The sequence below is a fragment of the Anastrepha ludens genome, chromosome 3, assembly GCF_028408465.1.
Source record: "Anastrepha ludens isolate Willacy chromosome 3, idAnaLude1.1, whole genome shotgun sequence".
Classification (NCBI taxonomy): Eukaryota; Metazoa; Arthropoda; class Insecta; order Diptera; family Tephritidae; genus Anastrepha; species Anastrepha ludens.
In genome coordinates this window covers 108110065-108136018 of record NC_071499.1, presented here as the reverse complement: position 1 = coordinate 108136018, position 25954 = coordinate 108110065, and the positions used below count along the sequence as shown (strand labels likewise).

Below are 25954 nucleotides of genomic sequence, written 5' to 3'. Positions count from 1 at the left end.
TTAGGTATCTACAACCTTTTACGCTTTGTCAAAAGCTCATGTTGGTTCAATATGAAGAGGGGCACGAAGCCCAGCCCCCACGGCTCACAACGGACCCATTTCGTGGTCTAAGTGGCAGCGGTGTCTCTATGTGCGATGCGGCTGCCAAACCTAACCTAACCTAACCTAAGGGAACATAAAATGCCGTCGGCATTCGTCAATTTGATTTCATACAGAAACCAAAAACTACATAATTCACTGTAATTAGCTCTGTTAAGAAGTCTCCCGCTGTAGAGTTGAGCGAGGTGAAAAAGTCTTCGCAGTTTCACTTCATTTTTGACAATTCACACTATTCGTAGTTCGTGAGACTTCTCTATACATTAACGTTCTCTGAGAGGAGTAAAGGAGAATTTTAGCATTTAGAGGAATAAAGTGATTGGTATGTGTGTGCGGTTGTATGTACATGCATTGTGTATATTAATAAGCATTGTTTTACTGGGAGTTCGTAGAGCGTATAAACATTCTTGTCTAAAATTAGTAAAGTAATCAGTAAATCAGTAAAGTAATTTGTATGAAGTTTTAATTTTACTAAAACGCATGCACCAAAATGTGGGTCGTTTTACAATGTATTTTGTTTATCTTGGAAACTTCCTTTTAAATAAAATCAGAGAATATTAAAGTTACTTTGATTTTAAATTTTGGTGCTTATAATTCAAATATATGTATCTTTGAATGTATATTACATTTAAGTTTTCTGAAAATATAAAATGAATAAAATTTCGTTTATCAAGGAAAGATAGAAATAATCTCATTCAAATGTCGTCGGCCATTCGTCAATTTGATTTCCTATAGAAGCCAAAAACTGCCCAGAGCCAATATACTAAAGAGAGAATTCACTTAGATCTGTTAAAAGTTTCACCACACCAGGCGGCGGTTAGACTTCATTTTTGACAAGGCGAATTTATTACAGGTGACAGCAAACACATATAAGTAAAACCCTACATGTATTTGTTGTTGCGTTTGGTGCAAGCATCGTGTCAAAATCAGCAAGCAAATGTAAACATACGAATGTAAACATACCAATACATACAAACAAATCATATCATTTTGACGCAAGCCATACCTACGGCGAAAAATTCAGCTGGGTGAATGCTGTCACCTTATTAAATACACCTTGATTTTTGACCATTCACATACATTAACGTTCTCTGCAATGTCGTGGTCTGGTGCTACCACATTTGTTTACAAACAAGCTACACAAGCAAGGCGAATTAAATATATTTTGTGATGTCAGGCTGTTTAACATTACAAAACAAACAAAAATAAGAGAACTTGCATGTTCGAACTTGCATATTCAGTGATTATATTGTGATTTGAAAATTTGTGACTTTATATGTGATTTTGTACTGATAGCGTTAAGATAAATAGCAAAGACGCGGATGATGGCTAATGGCGAAAAAATATGTACCTATATATACCACACTTTTCACTACATTCTTAAATTGGTAACGCCTGCAATTGTTAATGCGAGACAATTATTGCTAGAGGTTATCCGCAACGTCAAGATTCCTTGTCTCAGGACAAAGCTACGAAGACTTCAAATTCTTGACAAATATTTCACCCTAGCTTAATAGTAGTAGGAACATGTTCAGGAATTATTTATGCACTAAAGCCATTTAAACCTATCCCATTCTTGTTTTTTTTTTGTTCAACTTTTTCTTTATACTTTTCATTTTGTATTCTCCACAATTCTAGATCGTTTTTTTCGTAATTACCCTTTTTTGTTTGTACCTATATTTTCGGAGCCTGACGCCACAACGAATTCAGAAGGCGCAATCTCTTATACTATCATTCTTACTGCACAAGCGGATTGATCAAATTTCAACTAGCTGTCAGAAAATCCAAAAATTTTAATTTTACTTCAAACGAGCGTCACTCGATTAGTCAAACACGAAAATACCCCCATGTACTACTCCAATTTTGAGCAATTCTGTATTTGTCTGTTGTGGAAACGCGCTTGAGTAGTGTATCCCAGCTTAACATTTTTATCGACGATTTGTTTACAATTGTGTTTGTTTATTTTCTGCTGTCAAAACAAGGTAGTTTGCCTTAAGGAACCATTATTTATTCCAAATTTTCAATGAAATGCAATACAATGGCACTTGGAATTGAACATGAAAGAGTTGCATATGAGGATTTGAAAAGATGTGGCGAAATTACCACACTGATGTCGATTGGAAAGAAAGAGTTTTTCTTGAACTGCGAGTTTTGCGACTCCTCATTTTTAAAATTGTACGACTTCATACAACACATTTCCGAAGAGCATTTGAGCAAATTTATGGGACTAAATTTGAAGCAGAATTTAACATCGTGCTCACTTCAATCTGAAGAAGAAATAGGAGACGTGGAAATATGCATGCAATCAGAAAGCTTTTCTGAGGTAAATTGAAATTTGTTGAAAACAACCGATTTTCAATTTAAACCTTACAGGAAAATGATGACACACAATATGATTTGAGAGCTTTTGAAAAAATTGAAATCGAATTAGACTCAAATGGAATTAATAATTCATTAGATTCCGAAAGTGCAGCTTTAGAAGAGATAACGGATACAGAAAGCCTAGTAAGAATGAACTTTTTTAATTTGAATTACCCAATACATTTTTTAATCAATTAATTTTTTACAGCAATCCTTAGTAGCAAACGACTTAGGTGAGTTCTCAGAAGAAATAAATGAAACTCATGGTAATGCAGATTTGATCCCTTATGATCTCTGTGTCGCACAACTTGATTTGACGGAACATTGCAAAAATAAAGATGAAAAGGACGATAAAAAAAAATTCATCATCGAATTCATTGAGGTATACCGCTCGTTGCAATCATTATGGAACACAAATTTAAAGGCCTATCAAAACCGAGTACTAAAAAATGAACAGTATGAAATTTTGCTTAAAAAATATAAAGAGGAATATCCAGAAGCTACGATGGAGGACGTTAAGCAAAAAATACAGCGCCTTCGCTCAAATTTTAGGCGGGAATTGAGACGAATCGCCCCATCTGGTATAACCACTCTCTACTATTTCGACGCAATGAATTTTCTACGAAACATTATACCACTTTCTGAATCACGTAAAAATATTCATGGATATGATGAGTCACAGGTAAATTCAGGTAAACTCATTTTGTTTTGAAAATTCGCATATTAAGGAATCGTGGGCTTGTATTCCAAAGTATGCAAATTATTCCTTAATGCAATTAGCAACAATGAAACTTATTCTAAAGCGTAATGAGGTGTCTTGGGCAGACCTGTCTAGTACATTCCATACGTTTTATCAGAAAGCGTAAGTTTGATATGGCGATAAATTGAAAAAATGTTTGTAAAAGTTTTTGTAGGCAAAGCAAAATGTGTTACATTGGACACCCTTCTCATTTGGACACACACACTAAATATTTTGCTTCAAAATAAATTATTATAAAGTGGCCGTTAATCTCACAGTCGGTTATAAGTTACTGGAATGACCCTGACTTATATTCGACCAAGGGCTGTCACTTCGACAGCATGTCCCAAAAATGCAACAAATATAATTTTCAAAAGTCTACGGTTTTACAGTACAGAATAAAAAAAAATAGTAGGTGTGTCGCATTGACAGTTGACTCTGAAAAGGGTTGACTGAATAAGATAACCACCATCTAATAGATGTGCATCTATAACGATGATGTGGCCAATACCAAGTCTCGTGTAAGGAGCTTTGGTAGTAAACGATATTTGACTAAATGAGTAAAATATAGGCAAAAATGCGGCATATTTACACATTTTCCAATACCAATGAAATCATAACAAAAAAGATGCAAAAAATTTGGAATTTTTTTTAACCAGCACGGCAATGGCAAGCGTATTTTGTAAAAAAAATGTCATATTTTTTTTAATTTTATTCGTCTGGACTGGACGTTTTGGTGGCGTAATTATTTGTACAGTTGCATTTTAGAAATGATGTGTTTCTGAAATTTCGCTTCCTTCAATGCAGCTACAACAGCTGTCGTATTGGTCTGTGAGCTGTTGTTATATGTTATTTATGCAGAAAAGGTATAGAAACTTCTGCTGATATCTGCACATCTTTTAAAATTTTTCACAATTTGTATAGTCGTAAGGTCGAAATTGTTTTACACGTCATTAGCTAATCGCTCTAATTCGGAATTTAAAGCAAAGTCATGTAAAAATATGTACACTAGACAGGGCTAGTTTACTGGGGCGGCAGCCCTTGGTCGGGAAAAACCCGAGTCATTCCGGTAACGTAGAACCGGCTGCCATGGGAATGTTCCAGCAAGCAGTTCCTGCTGCCTCCCAGGCACGTCAGGAGACACCTCTCAAACTACGCTGACGAAATCCAGGATAAAACTGACCGAAATCTACTGGACCTGGCAGTGTTTAGACAGTCAATAAACGACATTCACCGGGAGACCGTCACCACCTTCTTAAGCTCCCGTCCTGTGAATGCCGTAATCGGAGTCCAACCACCACCTATAGCAGATGAAGAGCTCCAGGTTAAGCTCCTACTTATCCAGAATCGACCCCGACATACCAAACATATGTCCTGCATGTGAAGGCACCCCGCACGCTGCTAACCTCCTTTTCACATGCCCCAACAAACCTACTCACCTAACTCCCCTTTCCCTCTGAACCCATCCCGTCGAAACAGCACGTTTCCTAGGCCTAGCTCTAGATGAGCTAGATACTATTACTGTTAACAAACAAACAGATATGTACACGGTGGCCGCCGTAGCCGAATAGGTTGGTGCGTGACTACCATTTGGAATTCGGAGTACGTAGGTTCATATCTCCGTGAAGCACCAAAATAAAGGAAATTTTTCTTTTCTAATAGCGATTGCAAACCTCCGAGTGTATTTTTGTCATGAAAAGCTCCTCATAAAAAATATCTGCCGTTCGGAGTCTGCTTAAGACTGTAGGTCTCTCCATTTATGGAACATCATCAAGGCGCAAGCTACAAATAGAAGGAAGAGCTCGGCTAAACACCCAAAAAGGTTGTAAGCGGCAATTATATATTGTATATATATGCTTGTGGTAAATCCGAAAATTCCGAGATAGACTGCAAACGACTGCGGAAAATCGTGACAGTCGTTTTTCGTAACAAAACATAATATTAATTAATTAATTCCACCGTAATACATATTTTTTTTCTTATTTACTTCCACTTTAAGAATATAGATGATACGTGATGCTTATTTAAAAAAATCTTATGTATTTTACAGGATGCTTTGGAACCAATTCTCAAAAAATTTACTGTATCGGAGAGCCTTTTAGACGATGCACAATTCATTCAATTAGCTAAAATATACAAGAAGTATCCTTGCCTCTGGGATGAAAAGGACATTGCGTATAGATTCGCTAATAGGCGTCGTGAAGCGTTGAATAACGTACTTAAAGAGTTGAATGAAAAATGTAAGCTGAACCTAATGAAAAATGATTTGGAAAAAGAAACTGCGCGACTACGGAAAATATGTTCGAACGAGAAGAAACAAAAAATAGCATGTAAACGTAATAACTTAATGTTTAAACCAAGATGCCCTTATTATGACCACATTTCATTCCTTGAAGTCGATGTAACCCCTTATGAGTGTTTAATATGTGGTCTAGTAGTTTCTGGTCCATGTCAGTTCAAAATCCATTTATCGACTCACGATGGTTCACTTCCATTCAAATGTCATGTTTGTGGGCATGGCTTTAGGTTGGTCACAAATTTAACAGTTCATTTACGGAGACATGTACATGACTACATGTATAATTGTGAGGTATGCAACAAGCCTTGTGCAACGACCACAGAATTAAAAACGCATTTACGTTTGCATACCGGTGAGAGACCGTATGTTTGCGATATTTGTGGCAAATCAATGCGATCATGGGCTGAATTCAGTAGGCATATGGAACGTCACGCAAAACTACCGCGACATAAGTGTGAAATTTGCTCCAAGTCATTCTATGAAAAACGAAAATTAAAGGAACACATGAATGTTCACTTAAAAGTCCGGAACGATATATGTGATGTGTGTAACAAAGGATTTACAAGTACTAAACTCTTACGACAGCATAAACTAATTCATGACATAGAAAAAAAATTTTTATGTAAGCTTTGTGGAAAACGATTCGCGCAATGTGCGGGTCTTAATTCACATATGAAATCTCATGGTACAAAGTTATCTGCGGTGCCATTGAGAAACTTTAATTTAGAGCAAGAATAATTGTATAAATATACAAATGTAAGTTACATAAGCAATTCAATACGTTTGAATGAAATAAAGTGCTGGCCGAATTCGGCAAAATAATCTTCTTCTTGTGTACCAGTTATTTCTTTCTCCATAAGGTACCGCATCAAAAACTTTCAAGGCTGAGGGGTTTGCTCCATCGGATCTTTATTCGCTGTACTATGTCTATATCGTTCGTCGTCTGTGAAATTCGGCATGCAAAATTCCATAAACACTCCTTAGAAACTCTCCCGATTTCTTTAAGGGTTGCTTTATTAAATGGTGGTCGCCCTTCAATAAGACCGGTAAGACTGTAGGAGACATAAGGTATGATGTTTATTTACCCAGAAAAGGAATTTTTCCTTTCAAAATGCTAGCTGCAGCAACCAAAGTGTGCATCACTTCTTCTATTCTTTTTTTTTTTCAGTCCAAGCAACAGTAAAGTTCCAAAGTAGTGCTTGGGCCGTACTACTTTCGTACCAAAGTCAAAGCAAGAACAAAGGCATAGCTCCCGAAAATATACTAGTAATTTTAACTCCTGAAAAAAAAAACTTTGGATATTGTAAAAAAAAAAGGATTTCCTGTCGGCCTCTTCAAAACGGAAAAGTATATGTATATATGTACATAAATATATGTGTATATATAAAAAGAAAAATATATATATATAAGAAATATATAATATATATATATATGTATACATATATTTTTTTTAATTGGCGCGCACACCCTTTTTGGGTGTTTGGCCGATCTCCTCCTCCTAATTGTGGCGTGCGTCTTGATGTTGGTCCATAAATAGAGTGGCCTACAGTTTTAAGCCGACTCCGACCATCAGACATTTTTTATGAGGAGAGGTTTATTATTGCCTGCCAAGGGGCAACCGCTATTAGAAAAGACTTTTTCTTCATTTCACCGAGATTCGAACCTACGCTCTCTCTAGATTCCGAATGGTAGTCATGCAACAACCCATTCGGCTAGTTTAAATGAAATACCCGCCTGAATAACAGACCTGTCACAATGGGATCGTTCCGTCCGATGCGGCAACGCATTTGACTAACGTGACGTCGTTTCCACGACAGTCAATTCTACGTTACCGAAACGACCCGGATTTATATCCGGCCAAGGACTGTCACTCCAGCAGCATTCACCGTAGATAAGTATGGGGAATGTTTACGCTGCTACAATAACAACAACAACTAACTAACTGCCACATGAAAGTATTGCCGCATATATACACAGAAAAAAAAGGTTGTGTATAAAGAGGTTGTAGTTGGTTGTGAAATATATCATAAAATTAATATTTATTGAAGCAAAAGAGGGTTTTAATAGAATTTATGCTTGTTATAGACGGTGGGTGCGACCATAGCTTCGACCACAATGTACATTAATTTTTGGGGACAACTTAGTTAAGCTTAGCCCCTCTCTATTTTTTCTTTCTTTTAGAAGGGTCAGTTCCAATGACTCAATTAATTTAAATTCCATGTATTTACTGCATTTAATTTGATATAATAAAAAACATAGATCCCAATTTGAGCGATACAAAATTGTTCTTCTTTAAACAGTTTTCATTTTCGCCGCACTTCCCGTACTGGAAAAGTAGAAAGTTGCAAGTTTTTGTACGTTCCGGCAAGTATTTGGCGCCTTCGTCTCCAATCAAGAATGATAGAATACAGATTACGCCTTTCGAATTCGCCGTGTCGTAAGACCCCATGAATAAACAAGCAAAAGGAAAGGGAATTACTTGTTTGTGAATGAGAAGAATAGAAACAAATTACGCCTGCCGAATTCGCCGTGTCGTAAGACCCCATCAATAATCAAGCAAAAGGAAGGGGAATTACTTGTTTGAGAAGAATAAGAGTAGGCGAAAGCAATGGAAAAAACAAACCCTAGAAATTATACGCACACACATATACTTTCTTTTCGCAGTGTCTTCCGCCTAAAAAGGCAAAAAATGCATTTGAAGGCCTTATATTCATTTGTGCTTTAACAATTAAACACGCGGCAATTTGTTTGCATTACTTTGTATAGTTTTAATTTCACAAAGCACAATACTACCAAGCCAATCACGGAATTTTCACAAACATCTGAATTCTCCTACTTTTGTTTGTTTTGTATTGCGAAGGGAACTGACGTCAGACTTGTCAAAGTCGTGAAAAATAAGGTAGCTGCTCTTCAATGGCGTCACCTTAGATACTCAATTCGCATTGAACTCCAATTAAATAACCTGTTTTACTGCCAGTCAAATTCGTTACAGCAATGGAGGAAACCGACCCATTGAGACGGGCCAATAAGAAGCCGGCCGATTAAAGCCAAACTATAAGACAGTTTATTAGCAATTGATTTCAGATTAAATTTGGATTACCAACAAGGCGAATTGATTATCTTAGGTGACGCCATTAAACATCAGCTCCCTTAGAAATACAAAACAAACAAAAGTAGAAGAAATTACATGTTTGTGTAAATTCAGTGAATGGCTTGGTGATATTGGGTTTTGTGAGATTAAAACTAAATACGCTAATGCAAACGAAATGCCGTGTGTTAAATTGTTAAAGCACAAATGAATATATGCAAATGCACTTTTTTTGCGTTTTTATACGGAAGCCAACGTGGCTAGAATGTATGTGTGCGGCGAATTCAGAAGGTGCAATTTCTTTCTCTATCATTCTTGGGTGTATCGTTAAATCAGTTGTTTTTTTTTTCTTTCCCCTGCCCATGCGACTGTCAGCACAGATTCCTTCACATTATTTTCTATTTTGCTGTGACAATCAAACGTGCAAAACATTGTTTTTGGTTTAATACCACCACATTTACTGAACGCGCCTGGATTATGCCACACCAGAAGAAATATTAACTGGGTATTTCTGTAAATAAAAATTGAACATTTTGCAGTTTCAACACCATTGGCGTATGCAAGCGGCGCGTTACAGATGTATATATTCAGTGCTATAATGAGATATTGCATATACATATTATGTAATTTCGTTTAGCTCCGGTTGGAGCAAGGCGAATCTATTAAATGTGGTATCTGTAAATCAGCTGATTTATTTTTTTCTTTCGCCGTGTCCATGTGGCTGTCAGCCTAGAACGAAACAAGGCAAATTCATACTTTGTTTTTTACTTTGCCAATACTTTATTTTGACAATCAAACGTACAAAGCATTGTTGTTGGTCTATTGCCACCACCTTTATTGAATGCGCCTGGAGCTTACAATCAACTTGACTTTGAAAAACAAATTTGTAAATTCAGTGACAAAATACGTCGATGTATTTATGTGGCATATTTATAACAATAAGTGAGTATATTTATAACAATAAGAAGCTCATTTTCTGTTTTATTATATATCGCAAGAGCAGCCACCACAAACTAAATACGCACGTGAAATTGTATAGTGTCGGAAAAGAAAGTTGAATTTTTCCAACTTCTCCAATGGATTTCTTCAAATTAGGTGTTTCACATAATTGTTCGCAACTCCTTTCTTCAATATTATGAGGTTAATGGATTAACTTTGTATAGCACAAGTTTCTCTTGGTTTCCCCAAAAGTCATAATTTTCTATTGCAAAATCTTAACTTTTGAAAATCAATTACACGCAATAGCTACAAGCAAAATAAACGAAAAACTGATGATGAATCAAGGCGAATTTATTACAGGTGACAGCAAACACATATAAGTAAAACCCTACATGTATTTGTTGTTGCGTTTGGTGCAAGCATCATGTCAAAATCAGCAAGCAAATGTAAACATACGAATGTAAACATACCAATACATACAAACAAAGCATATCATTTTGACGTAAGCCATACCTACGGCGAAAAATTCAGCTGGGTGAATGCTGTCACCTTATTAAATCCACCTTGTGATGAATGAATGCATTATGACTGATAGTTACAGCGTTGCCATATGCAAATATTGCAAAAAAGTATCGACACTAAGTACCACACTCGAAATGGCTCGAGTAAAAGCAAACATGCTTCAGGAAAAAAGTATCGAGTATTTATTTTCAAGTACAAGTATTGAGGAATCACTAAGTAGTAATTAAGCGGCTTAAAAAGAAATTCAATTTCATATTTCACTATTCTAAGCTTAAAATGGCTTTAGGATTCGATAAGCAAGTTTTGGAATGCAGTTCTTTAAAAAAATGTGGCGAAATTACCACAATTTTGTCAGTGGGAAAGAAAGAATTTTACCTGAACTGCGAATTTTGCGACTATTCATTTTTAGATTTAGATAATTTTATGCAACACATGTACACGGACCATTTTTCCGAAATAAGTGAGCCTAATTTGGAGGAAGAAGACACAAAGGAAGGTCTTCGAGATTTAGTCAACAATGAAATAGAAGACCGGGAGTCTAACCTGCATTCAGAAAGAGCAGTGGAGGTAAGATGAAAATTGTTTGGAGATTGCGATAAAAAAAACCTTTACAGGGAATCGATGGCTCCGAATATGTTTTAAGAGGCTTTGAAAGAGTTGAAATTGAATTGGATGCAAACGAAATGGATAGCTCCCCAAATAAAAAAGAATATATGAGTGAAGACAGCGATGCAAGTGTAAATTTTAATTAAATTTTTATTTGTCTGTCAGACTTAATAGTTTTTATATGTAGGAAACTTTAGCACCCCCAGAAGAGCCCCAGGTAACAGAAGAAGTTTTTATAAGCGATAGCGAATCGGACTTGGAAGAGGACGCACTAGACGTGGAAGATGAAACAGAAAATAAAAAAGAGATTAGAAAAAATAGTGCCAAACGGAAATTTGTCATCGAACTTATCGAAACCTATGGTTCATTAACGGCACTGTGGGACCCAAAATGTCCCGATTATACTGATAGGTTGACAAGAGACCAACAGTATGAAACTTTACTTGCCAAGTATAGAGAAAAGTATCCAAGTGCCACAAAAGATGACGTGAGGCAAAAAATATATAGACTACGAACTACTTTTCGAAGAGAATCAAAACGAATATCGGCATTTGAAAAATCGACTCTGTACTATTTTGATGCAATGAGTTTCTTATTGGATAATGAAAAGCGAAAGGAAATACGTAGCGCAAAGCGACACTTAAAGCAAATACCGGTAAGCTAGTTGAAATTATATATTTCCTGGTTATCAAAATTTAGTTGTGGATGTTAAAAAATGTATTCATGAGCTCACACAAGCCCTTGAAAAAATTTCATAAACATTTTCTGTATTTCTATTTCCGATATGTTTAAAAAAAGACGTTCCGATCAATTGTAGACGGAGAGCTGGCTACATAGATAGTGCCCGCATCAGGTACATGGCTAATTTATATTGAAAATAATAGTATTAGTGTAGGTGAATATAAAAATGAATGTCTGCCATTGCAAAACTGGGGCACAAAGGGGGGATACGCAGTGAAAGGCGTGAATTTTGGGTGGGAAAAAATGTATAAGGTACAGGGATTCTATGTACGGGAAAAGTTTGGTTATATATTTGAGAAAGTATAAAAAAATTGGCAGACATTTTGCGAGGGGCTAACTCGCCGACAGACTGCGCTGAAGATTGCAAAAATGAATTTAAAAAAATCATAAGGTACATGAATTCCAATTATTGTACTTTAAAGTTAAACATTCCAAAAGCCATTTACAAAATGACAGACAAAAAAGTGAGGGCTAAGGCCGCGGCAGACGACGTTAAAAAGTGCGCTACACATCAACATTTTTAGTCACATTCGCAATGGCAGACATTCATTTTTATATTCGTCTACACTAATACTATTATTTTAAAAATAAATTAGCCATGTACCTGATGCGGGCACTTTCATGTGGCCAGCTCTTGGACTATTGCTCAAGGCAATTTTGGGACTCTAAATCATAATTGTGGATTAATGTTTTCATAAATCTGTCGCAATTTCAGATATAGTTCTTGTTATCTCTTAATAGAATTATCTTGTTCATTATGACAAACATTTGTGTTCAAAGCATTGTGCACATTGATTGATCAATACTATATATTTATATTTTATTTAGACCATTCGGAAAGGAAAGTAATAGTTGGGGTGTTTTCTCTTTTTCTACAGGAAGATTCCAGATTTATTTATAAGAAGACGCCACCGCCCGAAGCCCTTTTAAATGATGAGCAGTTTATCATTCTTGCCAATATATACCAGAGATATCCCAGCCTTTGGGATGAAACAGATATTGCCTATCGGTTCAGTAATAGGCGTCGGGAGGCATTAAAATCTGTATGTGAAGAATTTAACAACGAATCTGGATTAAATTTAGAGCAACAGGATTTGGAAAGAGAAATTTTACGGTTGCGAAAATCGTGCTCTATTGAAAAGAAAGAAAAAATTATGTGTAAGCAAAAAAAAATCGCGTATAAGCCAACTTGCCCTTATTACAAACACATAACATTCCTCGAAGTCGATGTTAACCCGTTTGAATGTACGGTATGTAGAAAAGTAATAACTGGTTCAGGACTCTACAAAATTCATTTAGCATCTCATGATGGTTCGCTGCCATTTAAATGTCATATATGTGGGCATGGCTTTAAGTTAGCGACTAATTTAACAGTGCATTTACGAAGACATGTACATGATTATACGTACAGTTGTAAGGTGTGTAATAAGCCCTGCGCAACGACAACCGAATTAAAAGTCCATATGCGTTATCATACAGGAGAAAGACCATACGTTTGTGATATATGTGGTAACAAATTTCAAACTGCGTCTAAATTCAATACCCATATGCGACGTCATGAAAATCGGCCGCGACATAAATGCGAAGTGTGCGCTAAAGGTTTCTATACTAAAGGATTATATAGAGAACACATGAGTGTTCACCGAATTATCAGAGACCAGATATGCGAAATATGCAATAAAGGATTCAAAAGTCCAATGCAATTAAGGCAGCACAAACGTATCCATGACGTAGAAAAAAAATACTTGTGTAAGATTTGTGGGAAACGCTTTGCACAATATGCGGGTCTTAGCGGACATATGAAGTCACATGGCACAAAATTAACTGCAAAGAAAACTTCCTCTGAGGCGGACAGCTTGGCTGAAATTTTCTTAAGCGATAACTCAGCGATTGATAAAGGGCGAAAAAAACTATGATGCAGTATTTATTGTACAAAATCAGAAGCTTTCAGTTCTTAGAAGGTCTGTTAACTGAGTAACTACAATCGAAACTCAAATCTGATCTTAAGTTCTGCATTCGAAAGCTTTATATTAATATAATAATATTACAAGTTCAAATAAAAAAAGGCTTTTTACATTTATTTACAAAATTCTCACTAAACTAGTAAATTGTTTTGGATATGTTAACTTCTTTTCGACTATTTTCAGCAAAAGTTGACTACAACATGCGTGCATTATGTAAATTATGTAACTATTTTCAAAATTTGGAAAGCTTCTGCTACAAAAATAAACCTATATTTTGAATAAGTTTAAAAATTAATAAATTATTTTTACAACTTCGGGTAAGTACAAATATATTTAAAAATAAGAGGAACATTTTTTTAATTTATTGGTTCATTTATTTGTTGGAAAGACTTCTACTTCTTAATTGGCGCGATAACCGGTTACGCTATTTCTTCAGTCGTTTCTTTCTCGTGCTAACCGGCGCCAATTGGACACACCAAGTGAGCCCAAGTCCTTCTCCACCTGATCTTTTCAACGCAGTGGAGACCTTCTCAGTGGCGGGTCCCAAACCCAGCGCACAACCAGCTATCCTGGAATGTTTCGCCTTCTCACGTTAGCTCACTCCCGAACGGGTGTTCGGAAGCTACCCAGAGGATACTTGGACTAATCCCGGGAGGTGTGGGCTGCTTGAACCATATGCAGAAGAATCGTCCTGGCCACTCCCAAGTGAATGGCGATCAGTAACTTTCCACACTCGCATGGACTTCTACATATGGACTACACCTTGATTGTGCAATAGAAATAAAATGTTTGATTATATGATATATCAACGATATATTGATATCTCAAATCAGAGATACGCTAATATCAAACCCTGAAAAAATAAAGTTGTTTTGGATCCCTAGCCATGTTGAAATACGTGAAAACACCTTAGCAGACGCAGCAGCAAAACTTGCCATTAAGTCGCCGTTACACACAATATAAAGTTTTAACAAAAAATAAATAAATAATTGGCGCGTACACTTCTGTTAGGTGTTTGGCCGAGCTCCTCCTCCTATTTGTGGTGTGCGTCTTGATGTTGTTCCACAAATGGAGGGACCTACAGTTTCAAGCCGACTCCGAACGGCAGATATTTTTATGAGGAGCTTTTTCATGGCAGAAATACACTCGGAGGTTTGCCTTTGCCTGCCGAGGGGCGACCGCTATTAGAAAAATGTTTTTCATTAATTTTGCTTTCACCGAGATTCGAACCAACGACCTCTCTGTGAATTCCGAATGGTAATCACGCACCAACCCATTCGGCTACGGCGGGTAAACAAGGTCTACCTAAAAAACGCAACTAACAAAGCAAATCGATAACAAATGTTACAACGATGGCAAAACATAAACCATTATTATAAATGCGTTAATCCAAGCTTCAATCCTCCAATCTTCCCAGCAACAACCACAAGGCGAAACACGATTATTTATACCCGTTTTCAGCTTGGACATACACGCCTGTCCCACAGCAACCTCTTTCAAAACAACAACCCACAAAACCACGTTTGTCAATTCTGCACCGAAGAGACACTTTCTGTCCAACACATCGTTACAAATTGTGAAGCATTACATTCAATAAGACAATCAATATCAAGCCACACAATAGAAGAACTTCTGTCCGAAGTAAACGCAGAAAACATTAAAAGTTTTATACACTTTATTTACAAAATTAATTTGTATTTTGAAATCTAAATTATACACGAATGTTATTATATAAATACTTATGTTAGGTAAAGCTGATGGCCTAACCGCTAATGCTTTTTAATTCATTGTGATTGTAATTCATTACTTTTCCAATTTTTTTTTAAATATATGAAAGAAATATATTTTTCGCTGCTTCAGCCGAAAAGTTATCGTTTTTGTTTTTTTTGTTTGTTTTTTAATTAAAAAGGGTTTAGTTTAGTTTTGAAATCAAAATTATTTTATTATTAATCAATACATTTTAAATTCATTAAATTTTGTATTTTGATTTAGTCGCAAAAATTGTTCTTGCCTGTATATGTACAAAATCAAAACAACTATTAAACTTATTTTTCAACGCAATAAATTTGCATTCATTTGTCAAATCACGAAATTCGTCCATAAACAAGTGCTATCTATGCTCTAGACAGGGCTAGTTTACTGGGGAGACATCCAGGATAAAACGAACTGACAACTACTGGACCAATCAGGGCTTAGACATACGCTCAATGGCATTCATCGAGAGACACTCATCATCTTCCTCTTCCAATTACCATTCACAGCAGCTGAAGAGCACCAGCCACCACGGGATACCCGCGTAACTTTGGCACAATTACGTTCATACCAAAAAAACATTTGTCCAGTATGTGAAGCACCCCGCACTAACTACATTTTCACCTGTTCACCTAACATCCCTCTCCAGTTTCCTGGGCCTGCCGTTAGATCAACTAGACGAAGACGACCGGAAACTACATTGCTCTTGCAGGATTTTGCAAGCTGCTACAACAACAAAAACAACTAGCTATGATCGGAGAAAGTCAAGGTTTTATGTAGTACGTTTATAAGCAATTTATTTCTTACGACTTAATAAGAAAAGTGCCTTATCGACACTTTGCCTAATATGAATAAGCTATGATAAACTTATTAAATTTATTTATTGTACACATAAATTGAGTTGAGCATTCAAAAATACTTCAGAGTGTATGCAACCCTTATCTTCAGTAGGAATTTTACTTTTACTTGTGCTTTAGGTGCTTTACGTAGACTACTTGGGACCGTGTGATCTCATGTGTCCGCAAAGGCCGGCGGATTGCGCAAAACGTTTTCCACATATTTTGCATACATATTTTTTGTCTGCATCATGGATAAGTTTGTGTTGTCCCAGTTGCTTTTTACTTTTAAATCCTTTGCCGCAAACATTGCAGATATTGTCTCGCAATTTGTTGTGTACCAAAAGGTGTTCTTTTAATGTGCCTGTTTCATAGAACGTTTTCGAACAAAATTTACACTTATGACGGGTTCGTTTTTCATGTCGCATTGTGTGTAATAACAAATGAGATGATGTCAAAAGCTTTTTACCACACATATAACAAACAAAAGGTTTTTCGCCTGTGTGTGAACGCATATGGATTTTTCTCTCAGTTGATGTAGCGCAAGGTTTATTACACACTTCGCAATTATACATGTAGTCTTGAGCGTGCCTTCGTAGATGAACTGTTAAATTGGACCCTATCTGGAATCCATGTCCACAGATAGGGCACTTAAATGGTAGCGAACCATCGTGAGAAGCTAAATGCACTTTAAGTTGACCTAAACCAGGTAACAATTTTTCACATATTGAGCACTCAAAAGGCGGAACGTCGACCTCGAGGAATGCAATGTCATCGTAATAAGTACAAGCTGTATTATAAACTAATTTATTCAGTTTGCACGCGATTTTCATTTTCTTCTCATTTGAACAGATTTTTCGCAAACGAAAAACTTCCTTCTCCAAATCAAGATGTGCCAGGTTTAATCCAGTTTTGGCATTGAATTCCGTGTAAACAGCTTCTAATGCTTCGTTGCGTCTATTTCCGAACCTATAAGCGATGTCATTTTCATTCCAAAGGCAAGGATGCGACTTATAAATTTCAGCCAAAATTATGCATTGCCTATCATCCAACAGACTGTCCGTTGTTGTGACTTTCTTGTTTTCCGGTTTGGATTTGCCCTGCGAGAAAAAAATAATAATTTGTTATTCAATTGCCTATCTTAGATTAGGTCCGTTAACTTAAGGGGTTACAAGGGTTTCGTCGGGTAAAAAAAGGCCTTTTTTCAATATTTTTTTTTCTATGTAAAAAATTATTTATTTAATTCAAACTTTTTTCTGTCTTATAGATATGTACATATTGAAAGAATACTTTCTGAAATTTTCAAAAAAAAAAAAAATTAAAACTCCTCCATTGTGACGTCATTTCCGGTGACCCCTCGAAAAAAAGGTGCGTCCGCGTTGTCAGCATAACTCCTGACAGGCTCATCAAAAATGGAAAAACAAAAATAAGTGTTTTAGTTAAGACCATAAACTCGTGCTTGAGCGAAGGAAAGAAAAAAGACAAAAATTGGAATTTTGGCAGACATTTTTCCAAAAAACAGAAAATTGCGGTCAAATTTGCTTGACATTTTGTTTTTTTTAAATAGTTGTAATTGAAAAAAAATCCTTCGTTCAAGCCCGAGTAAATTGTATTTCGAACACCTGTGTAAAATTTCATCAAGATCGGTTGAGTAGTTTCCGAGAACATTTGACAACCGACTTTGAAAACACAGTTCCGAGAAAAACGCGTTTAAAGTTTTGAGTAACAATAAAAGTGGCTTGGAGCGCACACATTCCAAAGGCTGTAACTCCGAATTTATTGTGCGGATCAACTTGAAAATTTAGGATAATATTCCTGAGATGTAGAAATTAATAAGCAAAAAAAAAAAAAAAAATCGATGTTTTGAACCAACGAAACCCATGTAACCCCTTAATTTCTGCGAATTCTCTCTCAAAAAGGAAAATATCAAAAAAAAAGTACATGAACTCAAAATCAGTAACAACTTGCGAACAGCTTATTAAATTGTTGGCACGAAAAATCACAAAAATTAAAATTTATTCACTTGTATTAAAATTATTAAATCGTATTAAATTGAAAACAAAAATTAAGCCAATAAAAGCAAAATAACGAGCTTCGGTATCATATGATTTCATCATCATAGCTGTCAGATGAAGAACATTCCATTAGGAATTGCAATTCGCGAATTTTAATTCGTGTTGGTTTTTACTTTGCGAACAGCAGTTTTTCCCACTTGCGAATTCTTGCAAGTAAAAGTTTATACAGTAAAAACTGGCAAATTTCCCTCAAAATGAAATTTCATTTTGCTCTCTCCCTTTCTCCTACTTGGCAAGTTTTTTGGGTACATAAACATCAAAATGTGATAATTTGTAACAATTGTTACTAACTACTTTTCAATGTTAGCCTTTACTGAATTTTTAATGATTTTTTAGCATTATATTGATACAAAAAAAAAGCTTACTTGAGTCTTATTACGAGCAGCAAATTCGGGGGCACTTTCGGTTTCAAGAACTTCTTTTCTCACATCATCGGCATTAGGTCCCTCAAAATTGTTGGTCTGCTGTCAACACAAAAATACAACAATTTATTTGAAATTAAGACTATGAAACTAATAAAATGAGTACTAAGCATACATTAAATTGTTATTATATCCAAACTTACTTGCTTCTCATTGAACTCATTTGAATTCCTATGAGGTGGATGTGGCACAATGCGACCGATTCCTGAGATCATTTCTGTCTCACCAGCTTCTTTTAGACCCTTACGATTACTGTTAGTGCGCTGTCAATAAAAAGATAATACTATAGAACTTAAGCCATTTTGTATGATGTAACGCTTGTAAAAAAAACTGTGGCACGTTCATAAATTCTACTAAACTCTACAATTATGGATTAACGTTTTTAATAAGCTATATAATATGGGCCAAGTATCTGAATGTTTCGAAACAAGTCTGATATATCCGCTCTTTAAAAAAGGCGATAGGAAATCTCCCTCCAATTATAGAGGTATCTCATTCATGAATTGTGTTGCAAAGATAATGATGGGCATTTTAAATGAGCGACTCACAAGCTGGGTAGAAAATACAAATATTATAACAGAATTTCAAGCAGGTTTCAGAAAGCGACATTCAACCGTAGATAACATATATAACCTAGCAGCAATAGTCCATATTAAGTTTAGGGAGAAGAAAAAAGTGTACGCGTTTTTTGTGGACTTTAAAGCCGCTTTTGATACTGTCCCTAGACAACTATTGCTATACAAGCTTCATGAAATAGGAATCTCCACCAAAATGGCAAACTTTATTGTAAGTTATTACAGAAATACATGTTCGATAGTTCACCTTTGCTCTTTGCTCTTTACTTGAATGACCTGCACGACTGCTTGGAGGGAGGACTCTTTGTAGATGAGTTAAATATCCGTTTGCTATTATATGCTGACGATATCGTCATATTGGCAGATGAGGTTAGTGCTCTTCAAAAAATGATAAGCAACTTAGAAAAATACTGCGATAAGTGGAATATGCAAGTAAACTTATCTAAGTCAGCTATAATGATTTTTCGGAGAGGCGGTAGAATAGTAGAAAAAGAAAAGTGGTTTTTTCACGGCGAAGTAATACCAATAACGAAAGAATATACTTACTTGGGTGTAAAGCTAACATCAAAACTCAGTTTCAAGCAACATATAGAAAATAGAAATGTTCTAGCAAAAAATAGCATAAATGCAACTTGGCGCACATTTCTTAGTAAAAATAAAATTAAGTTGTCGGCAAAATGGAAACTGTTTTTAGCGGTGATTAGAGCAATCCAGAGTTATGCTGCACAGGTATGGGGAAACTCATTGTTTGAAGAAGTAGACAAAATTCAACTTTATTTTTTAAAAAGGGTACTTCATCTCCCGAGTAATACGCCATCTTATTGCATTCTCTTGGAGACAAATGTTCCAAGTTTTCATTTGTATACACTGTAGCTTCATTTAAAATATATATTCAAAACGTTATTTAAATATGATGATAATAGATTGCCTCATGTACTATCAAAAAAGATTTTAGAAAAATAGATATTTTGGGTTGAAGAAATTAGTAATCTGGCACAAATAAAAGAGAGTGGGATAGAAATATAATTTCAATACCAGAAAATCTTCATGATTCGAATATTCGAACTTTATGGGAAAGGGCACACCAAAGCACCCGATTATATAAGGAATTAGACCATAACAACGCCAGAAGCTATTTAAACGATAATACTGGAAACTATAAAATTATGTGTATTATGAAAGCCAGATGTGATTTAATATACTTGGGAAGTCAAAGGGATTTAAATGGCACTTTATGTAACTTAAATGAATTAAAAGACATCACACATTTCTTAGGAAAATGCCCGATACTTCAAAGAATTCGTCAAATTTTTTTTGGAAAATATAGTTTAAACCGAGATGAAATCATAGAAATTTTAAATGGTATTGGCCCTTCTGGATATAATAACTTATTTAAGTTCATCACTGGTGCTATAGAATATAGAAAATTAATTTTAAACGAATTCAATACATAGTACCATAGTAACATATGTAAAATGTAAGATTTTTTTTTTTTTGTTTCTTTTTTCTTCCGACAAACGACCTAGTGTCACTGTCGTACGTTCTAATGTTAATGATTAAAAATGAAATGTAATGTTTATTTTAAGAAAGTCGAACAATACATAATAAATAATAAATAAATAATAATAATAAAATTATGGATTAAATTGAACAATGTAATGTCATCTGATTATGAAGATTGGCACACATGATTGGATTACTACCTTGAAGCAAGATTGGTGCATATTCTGCTGATCGGGGAATGCATCAAGTTCAATAAGTGACAAGAATGCTATTGCATCATTCGAATTGCCCAGCGGTTAGGTACAATCATTTCAGCTTTAGCGAATTGTGCTTATTATTTCCTATAGCTGCAAGCATACAAGTCTCAGTCTCTTGACGATTATCACATGTCGGCGCAGCTTAACGTACATATATTGAATTGCACAGCATAACGTTTTCCCTCTAAAGACCTGATTTTTATAGTATGATTTTTGCATGACTATCCTTTATTTAAAAATTTCGTTGTGCTTATGAAACGAAAAGTGACTTGGTGTGTTGACCACGCCTTAAGGGTTCTCCTTAGAGCTCTGTGAGTGTCAAAAACTTTCTAATGTACTGTTATTTCATGAGTGTCCCCTTGCGGATGATATCACAGTCCTACATAGCGTTCGTTCCGATATTAGTCGGTCAAGTATTTAATGTACTGCTATTTTCACTTTCGCAGTATTATGCAAAAATTGTAGTCAAATGTTTTATCCGCTCACAACTACAGCAGTGGTAATCTATACAGAGTTCAGAAATGCCTCCAAAATAACAACTGAGAAAATGTCTTCGTTCATTAAGTCTCTCGAAAGATATATACAATAGTACGTAGGGAACTATCCTTTTCGCTCGTAAACTCTTTTAAATCACCATAGACTTCGACGTCCTGTAAATATTTACAAATCTACAGGATGCATACGCTATTTGAGCACATGCATATATGTATGTGGCAATAACTTTCAGAATCCATTATTTTTGAAATAAAACATGGAGGACCACAATTTAATTCCCGAAATGAAGAGACATGCAGTTATCGTCGCTATATGTACAAATCAAACCGAATTAGAAATCTCTAATTTTCTTAAGTGCGCCCTTTCACTCGTTCATAAGGTTCGCCGTGAATTGAAATCATCGGGAGCGTTCTAACACTGTCCGATTCGCGGAATGTATTCAACAAGTGCAACCGATCATTGACGAGGATCCTGCAAAATAAATAAAGGCTCTTGTGAGGGAGCTTTATGTTTCTGAGAGTCTTAGCCGTCGAATTGTCCATGAAGATTTCCGGTATAAATTCTACGATATGCGTAGAAGACAGTTTATGGCGGAGCAAACACGAGAACAACTTGCTACCCGATCAAAACAGCTTCTAAGCAAAATTAAAAACCCTGAAGCGCCTGAGATGCTCTGACAAAAAAAATTTTGACCAAAACCAAAAGCCGACAAAACAGACATACTCAATGCCACTGGAAAGTATTCAACGACTCGCTGCTCTGTGCATAACAGGAGCGATGAAAACCACTCCAACGGCGGCGCTGGAAATGATACTCAGCATGCCACCTATTGACCTCATGGCGGAAAACCTGGCAGCGAAATCCGCGAGGAGGCTAATGGCTGCGGGGGTATTCACCTGCAGACCCTTCGGTCACAGCTCAATGAGAAAGTGGAGCTCAGGTGGCACGGACTACTTGACTCCGTACTTTAATTGGGAGAGAAGGTTTTGCACTACAATTGAAGAGGAGGGATGGCACAAAGGCATGAAGCCTGACCATAGAACTTTTCACATCTATACAGATGGCTCTAAAACTCTAGTGAGAGCGGGTATTTACTGCTCAAAATTAGGAATAAGGCAGCCTATCAAGCTGCCAGACCACAGCAGAATTTTCCAAGCGGAAGTTTTTGCCGTGGGGAAAGCCGCGGAGCTAGCCTACACTAGAACAAGAAAGAACTCAACAATTAATATATACATATGTACGTGGATAGTCAAGCAGCAATAAGAGCAATAAGCTCATATTGTATTAAGCCCAAAAATGTTCGACGGAGCAGGGAGGCCATAGAAAGGCTAGCCGGAAACAGTTGGCTGCATATTTTCTGGGTACCTGGTCACAAAGGCATTATGGGGAACGAAATAGTAGATGAGATAGCAAAAGTGCTGTTAGACTACCTTTTGAGCAAGAGAATGACATACCAAAACCGCTAAACACAATATACAACGAAATGGACGACCACATGAAAAGGCAAGTGGAAGCTAGGTGGACTGGCCTGACCACATGCAAAACAGCAAAAGTCATGTGTAGAACTAACGACAAAAAACTGACTCAATTCGTACTTACGCTCTCGCGAAAGGAATGCAGAACTATTATAGGCATGCTAACAGGTCATAATCTATTGGCTGCATATGCGTACAAGATAGGGATTGCTAACACGGACAATGCAGAGAGGATGTTGAGGAAACTTTAGAACCCCTTCTGTGCGTTTGTCCGGCATTATCAAAAACGCGACTAAGATGCCTGGGAGCCACACTGTTTGAGGGTCTGGAAGACGTCTCAAAAGCGGAACTCCCAGCCCTACTTAGATTCGCCAAAAGCGCTGACATCCTACATGATGTCTACTTTAGGTATTCTCCATCTGGTATCGCTAGGGACCAAAAGGTCTATGCTTGGCTTATTGCCAACCAGGCTAACCTAACCTAAAAGCCGAGCACAGAAATGTTAGATGGCTATGTTAAGTTTTTACATGCTAAGTTTTCACCCACTGTTATGGTTTTAGGTGCAGTGAGCAACAAAGGACATGCCACACCACACCTGCTTCACGCGAGGATTTCGAGTGAATTCTGCTATATACACATCGCGAGTTTCTAGAGACAGTAGTAAAAGCCTGTGTTAATAGTGTACGCGGTGACAGCCCATGCATCTTTCAGCAAGACTCTGCTCCTTCACATAAACTTATGGCGACACAAGTTTGGATGGCTGAAAATTTTTGGGGTATAGTGCAGCGCGAAACTAATGAATATCTCCATTCTCATTCTCTGAAGGCTGCAATTAATACCAAGATGGTCAATATGAATCAGGAGCATAAAATTGATATGTTAAACTACGAAATGACAATACGAAAGATATATTTTAACTTGTTGACCGGGATCGTTGAGGTTAATGTTGACGATTTGTCTTCGTTACATTTACAATCAAACTGTAAATATATTATTGAAAAAGTCTCAGATTATAAGCGAACGTGGTAAGATCAAGTTGTTTTACATTTTTGCAGTTAGGAGGCGATGTATAAATCGTTATTCTTAAATTTTTAGAAATGGTTCATTGCGAACTTTTTGAAGAAAAATTTTGTGAAGATAATTTGTCGGACTGTCGACGTCTATGCTAGTGATTCATAAAATGCTAGTTTTTCAGAACATAGTTCTGATTCAGATGATAGAAATATCAGACCAACAAAAGGACGGAAAACCGTAATTATTGAGAGTCACTCTGAAAATTAAGATAACGGTTATGATGTTGGAGAGAATTCCTCTATTTCTTCAGAAGAATGTGCCTGGTGTAACTGCTGAATGTAGTAACCCACAAAGCATTAGTGAAGTGACAAAGTTAAACTTCGGTAAGGACTTTTTCGATTTGCTTGCGGAAATATTATCTGAAAGTTGTGGTAAATGTTTAAAATGGACTGACATGAAACCGTTGCTGGAATTAATAATTATAATGGGACAAACACGAAAGTCACACTGGAGGGAATGTAGGTCAACCGATCCGTTACTAGAAGCCCCTATATTTTCAAAGATTATGTCAAGAAAGTACTTCGAAGAAATATTTACGTTTCTCCATTTTAAAGACAATTTGCAAAATCCAGTTTCTAGCAACAGAATTTCAAAACTGAAACCCCTTTTGGATTATTTTTTACCAAAATTTCAATCGATTTATACACCCAGACAGCAGTTGTCCCGTGATCAGGCAATGATTCCTTGGAGAAGATGTCTAAAATTCAGAACGTATAATTCTCAAAGACTTACAAAGTATGGAATTTCAGTCAGAATGGTTAGCTAAAGTGAAACTGACTTTATATGCTACCTTAAAATTTATTCCGGTGAGGAGAAAAAATTACACGTAACAATCCTGTCAATTTTGCAGCCTTGTGTACATACTTTGGTTCGTGGTACCACATTTATGAAGATAATTACTACAATAGTGTCTACGGCTGAAATATTGTTGAAAAATAAAATAAGAATCTGTGGAACAAAAAGGGAACAATTGGGGTTACGGAAGGAAGAGGTCAATCCTCTTATTTGGAAGGGCTGGCTTGTCTGAATGGTGTCAACTATTAAAGACGCCTCCATGGCAAAAATAAGGGGGAAAAAACAGGAAGACTAGTCATGATATAATTAAGCCAACTTGTGTATTAGTGTATAACAAATATATGAAAGGAGTTGACCTCTCAGATCAATATTTGCACTAACTCGATATATTGCGATTCAATATAAAACCCGAAAATGGTATAAGAAGTGGGTTTCTACCTGATTAACTGCCGATTAGAAATGTGTTTAAAATTGTACCTTCAATCCACAGAATAAAAAAAGATATGAAAAATGTTTGTTAGGAGTTGCTAGAGAATGACTAAAAGACTATTCTGCTGAATGTAGTCACTTAACTGATTCATCTTCTTCTGCTAGCCTCTCAGCATAATCTTCGTTGCCGACTAAGCAGTAAAATAAGTGAACATAACCTGGAGAAAATAATTGCGAAAGGAGCAAAAAAGAGCCTAAATGAGGCGCAAGCTTTGCTGCTCGAAAGGATTAAGCAGTGAAATCAGTGCCACGTTCCCCTCAACCCAGATGCTTGCTCCACAGCTTACCCTACTCTTAAAAAATATTAAAACATGTACTTTAATAACATATGCGCAAATTTCCTAGTTATGTAATATAAAAAAAAGTTTCTAATAAATAAACGCTAGATAGCCCTATAAAATCATCGTGTGGGGCTTATTTTTATTTTTAGTAGCTTGTTAGGGATTTCAATCCCGGAATCTCAGTCATTTAAAGTTCCAAAAACCTCGAAAACAACAGATCTTAATCATAGGATTGCTGGGAATATTTTTAAGCGTTTGCAACGTCTTTCTTTTATAAAACAGATGAGTTTGGCGGAAAATTTTGTTTTTCGGATGCGAAGAATAACAGCTAAAAATTCAGTAATTCAGTCACTCACAGCAGCCCTTCAAGCCAAGTACAAATTGCATAGGGCCTTAAATAGCAGCTCGAAAACTTCATTGAATAGAAATGCGTATCTGTCAGTGGTTTTAATTTTGAAATTGATATTTTTTCAATGGTGGTGATAAAAGGCGGTCGAAAAAAATCTCAATTTCTATCAACTATCCAGCCACAAAGTGTTAAAGTAGAACGGTAATTCTGCTAGCTTTGGT

The 25954-nt window shown here is 36.2% G+C and overlaps 2 protein-coding genes across 3 annotated transcripts in view; one reads left to right on the top strand and one right to left on the bottom strand.

Moving 5' to 3' along the window:
- Window positions 1-2047: 2047 nt before the first annotated feature.
- Window positions 2048-13637, top strand: LOC128857651 (zinc finger protein 208-like). The gene is made up of 8 exons (XM_054093398.1): window positions 2048-2419; window positions 2470-2601; window positions 2666-3139; window positions 5247-6231; window positions 10262-10611; window positions 10659-10781; window positions 10838-11305; window positions 12270-13637. Exons 1-8 carry the CDS (start codon window positions 2120-2122, stop codon window positions 13305-13307), a joined length of 3870 nt encoding a protein of 1289 aa, XP_053949373.1. The 5' UTR covers window positions 2048-2119; the 3' UTR covers window positions 13308-13637.
- Window positions 13638-15340: 1703 nt separating this feature from the next.
- Window positions 15341-25954, bottom strand: part of LOC128858735 (zinc finger protein 37 homolog) — a 35748-nt gene continuing 25134 nt past the window's right edge. The window contains exons 6-8 of one of the 2 annotated variants that reach the window (XM_054095219.1): window positions 18584-18703; window positions 18384-18479; window positions 15341-17043 (exon numbers count right to left, since the gene is read on the bottom strand). In XM_054095219.1, coding sequence (XP_053951194.1) covers window positions 16099-17043; window positions 18384-18479; window positions 18584-18703 — 1161 coding nt within the window. In that variant the 3' untranslated portion in view covers window positions 15341-16098. Of the gene's footprint in view, window positions 17044-18383; window positions 18483-18583; window positions 18704-25954 lie in introns of both variants that reach the window. The other variant, XM_054095217.1, reaches the window with a different exon arrangement.

Excerpts from the sequence above, each read along its gene's own strand:
- LOC128857651 (XM_054093398.1), top strand. The coding sequence starts at position 2,120 with ATGAAATGCAATACAATGGCACTTGGAATTGAACATGAAAGAGTTGCA. Across the intron at positions 10,782-10,837 it reads GTGAAGACAGCGATGCAAGT|GAAACTTTAGCACCCCCAGA; the intron begins GTAAATTTTAAT and ends TTTTATATGTAG. Across the intron at positions 11,306-12,269 it reads GACACTTAAAGCAAATACCG|GAAGATTCCAGATTTATTTA; the intron begins GTAAGCTAGTTG and ends CTTTTTCTACAG.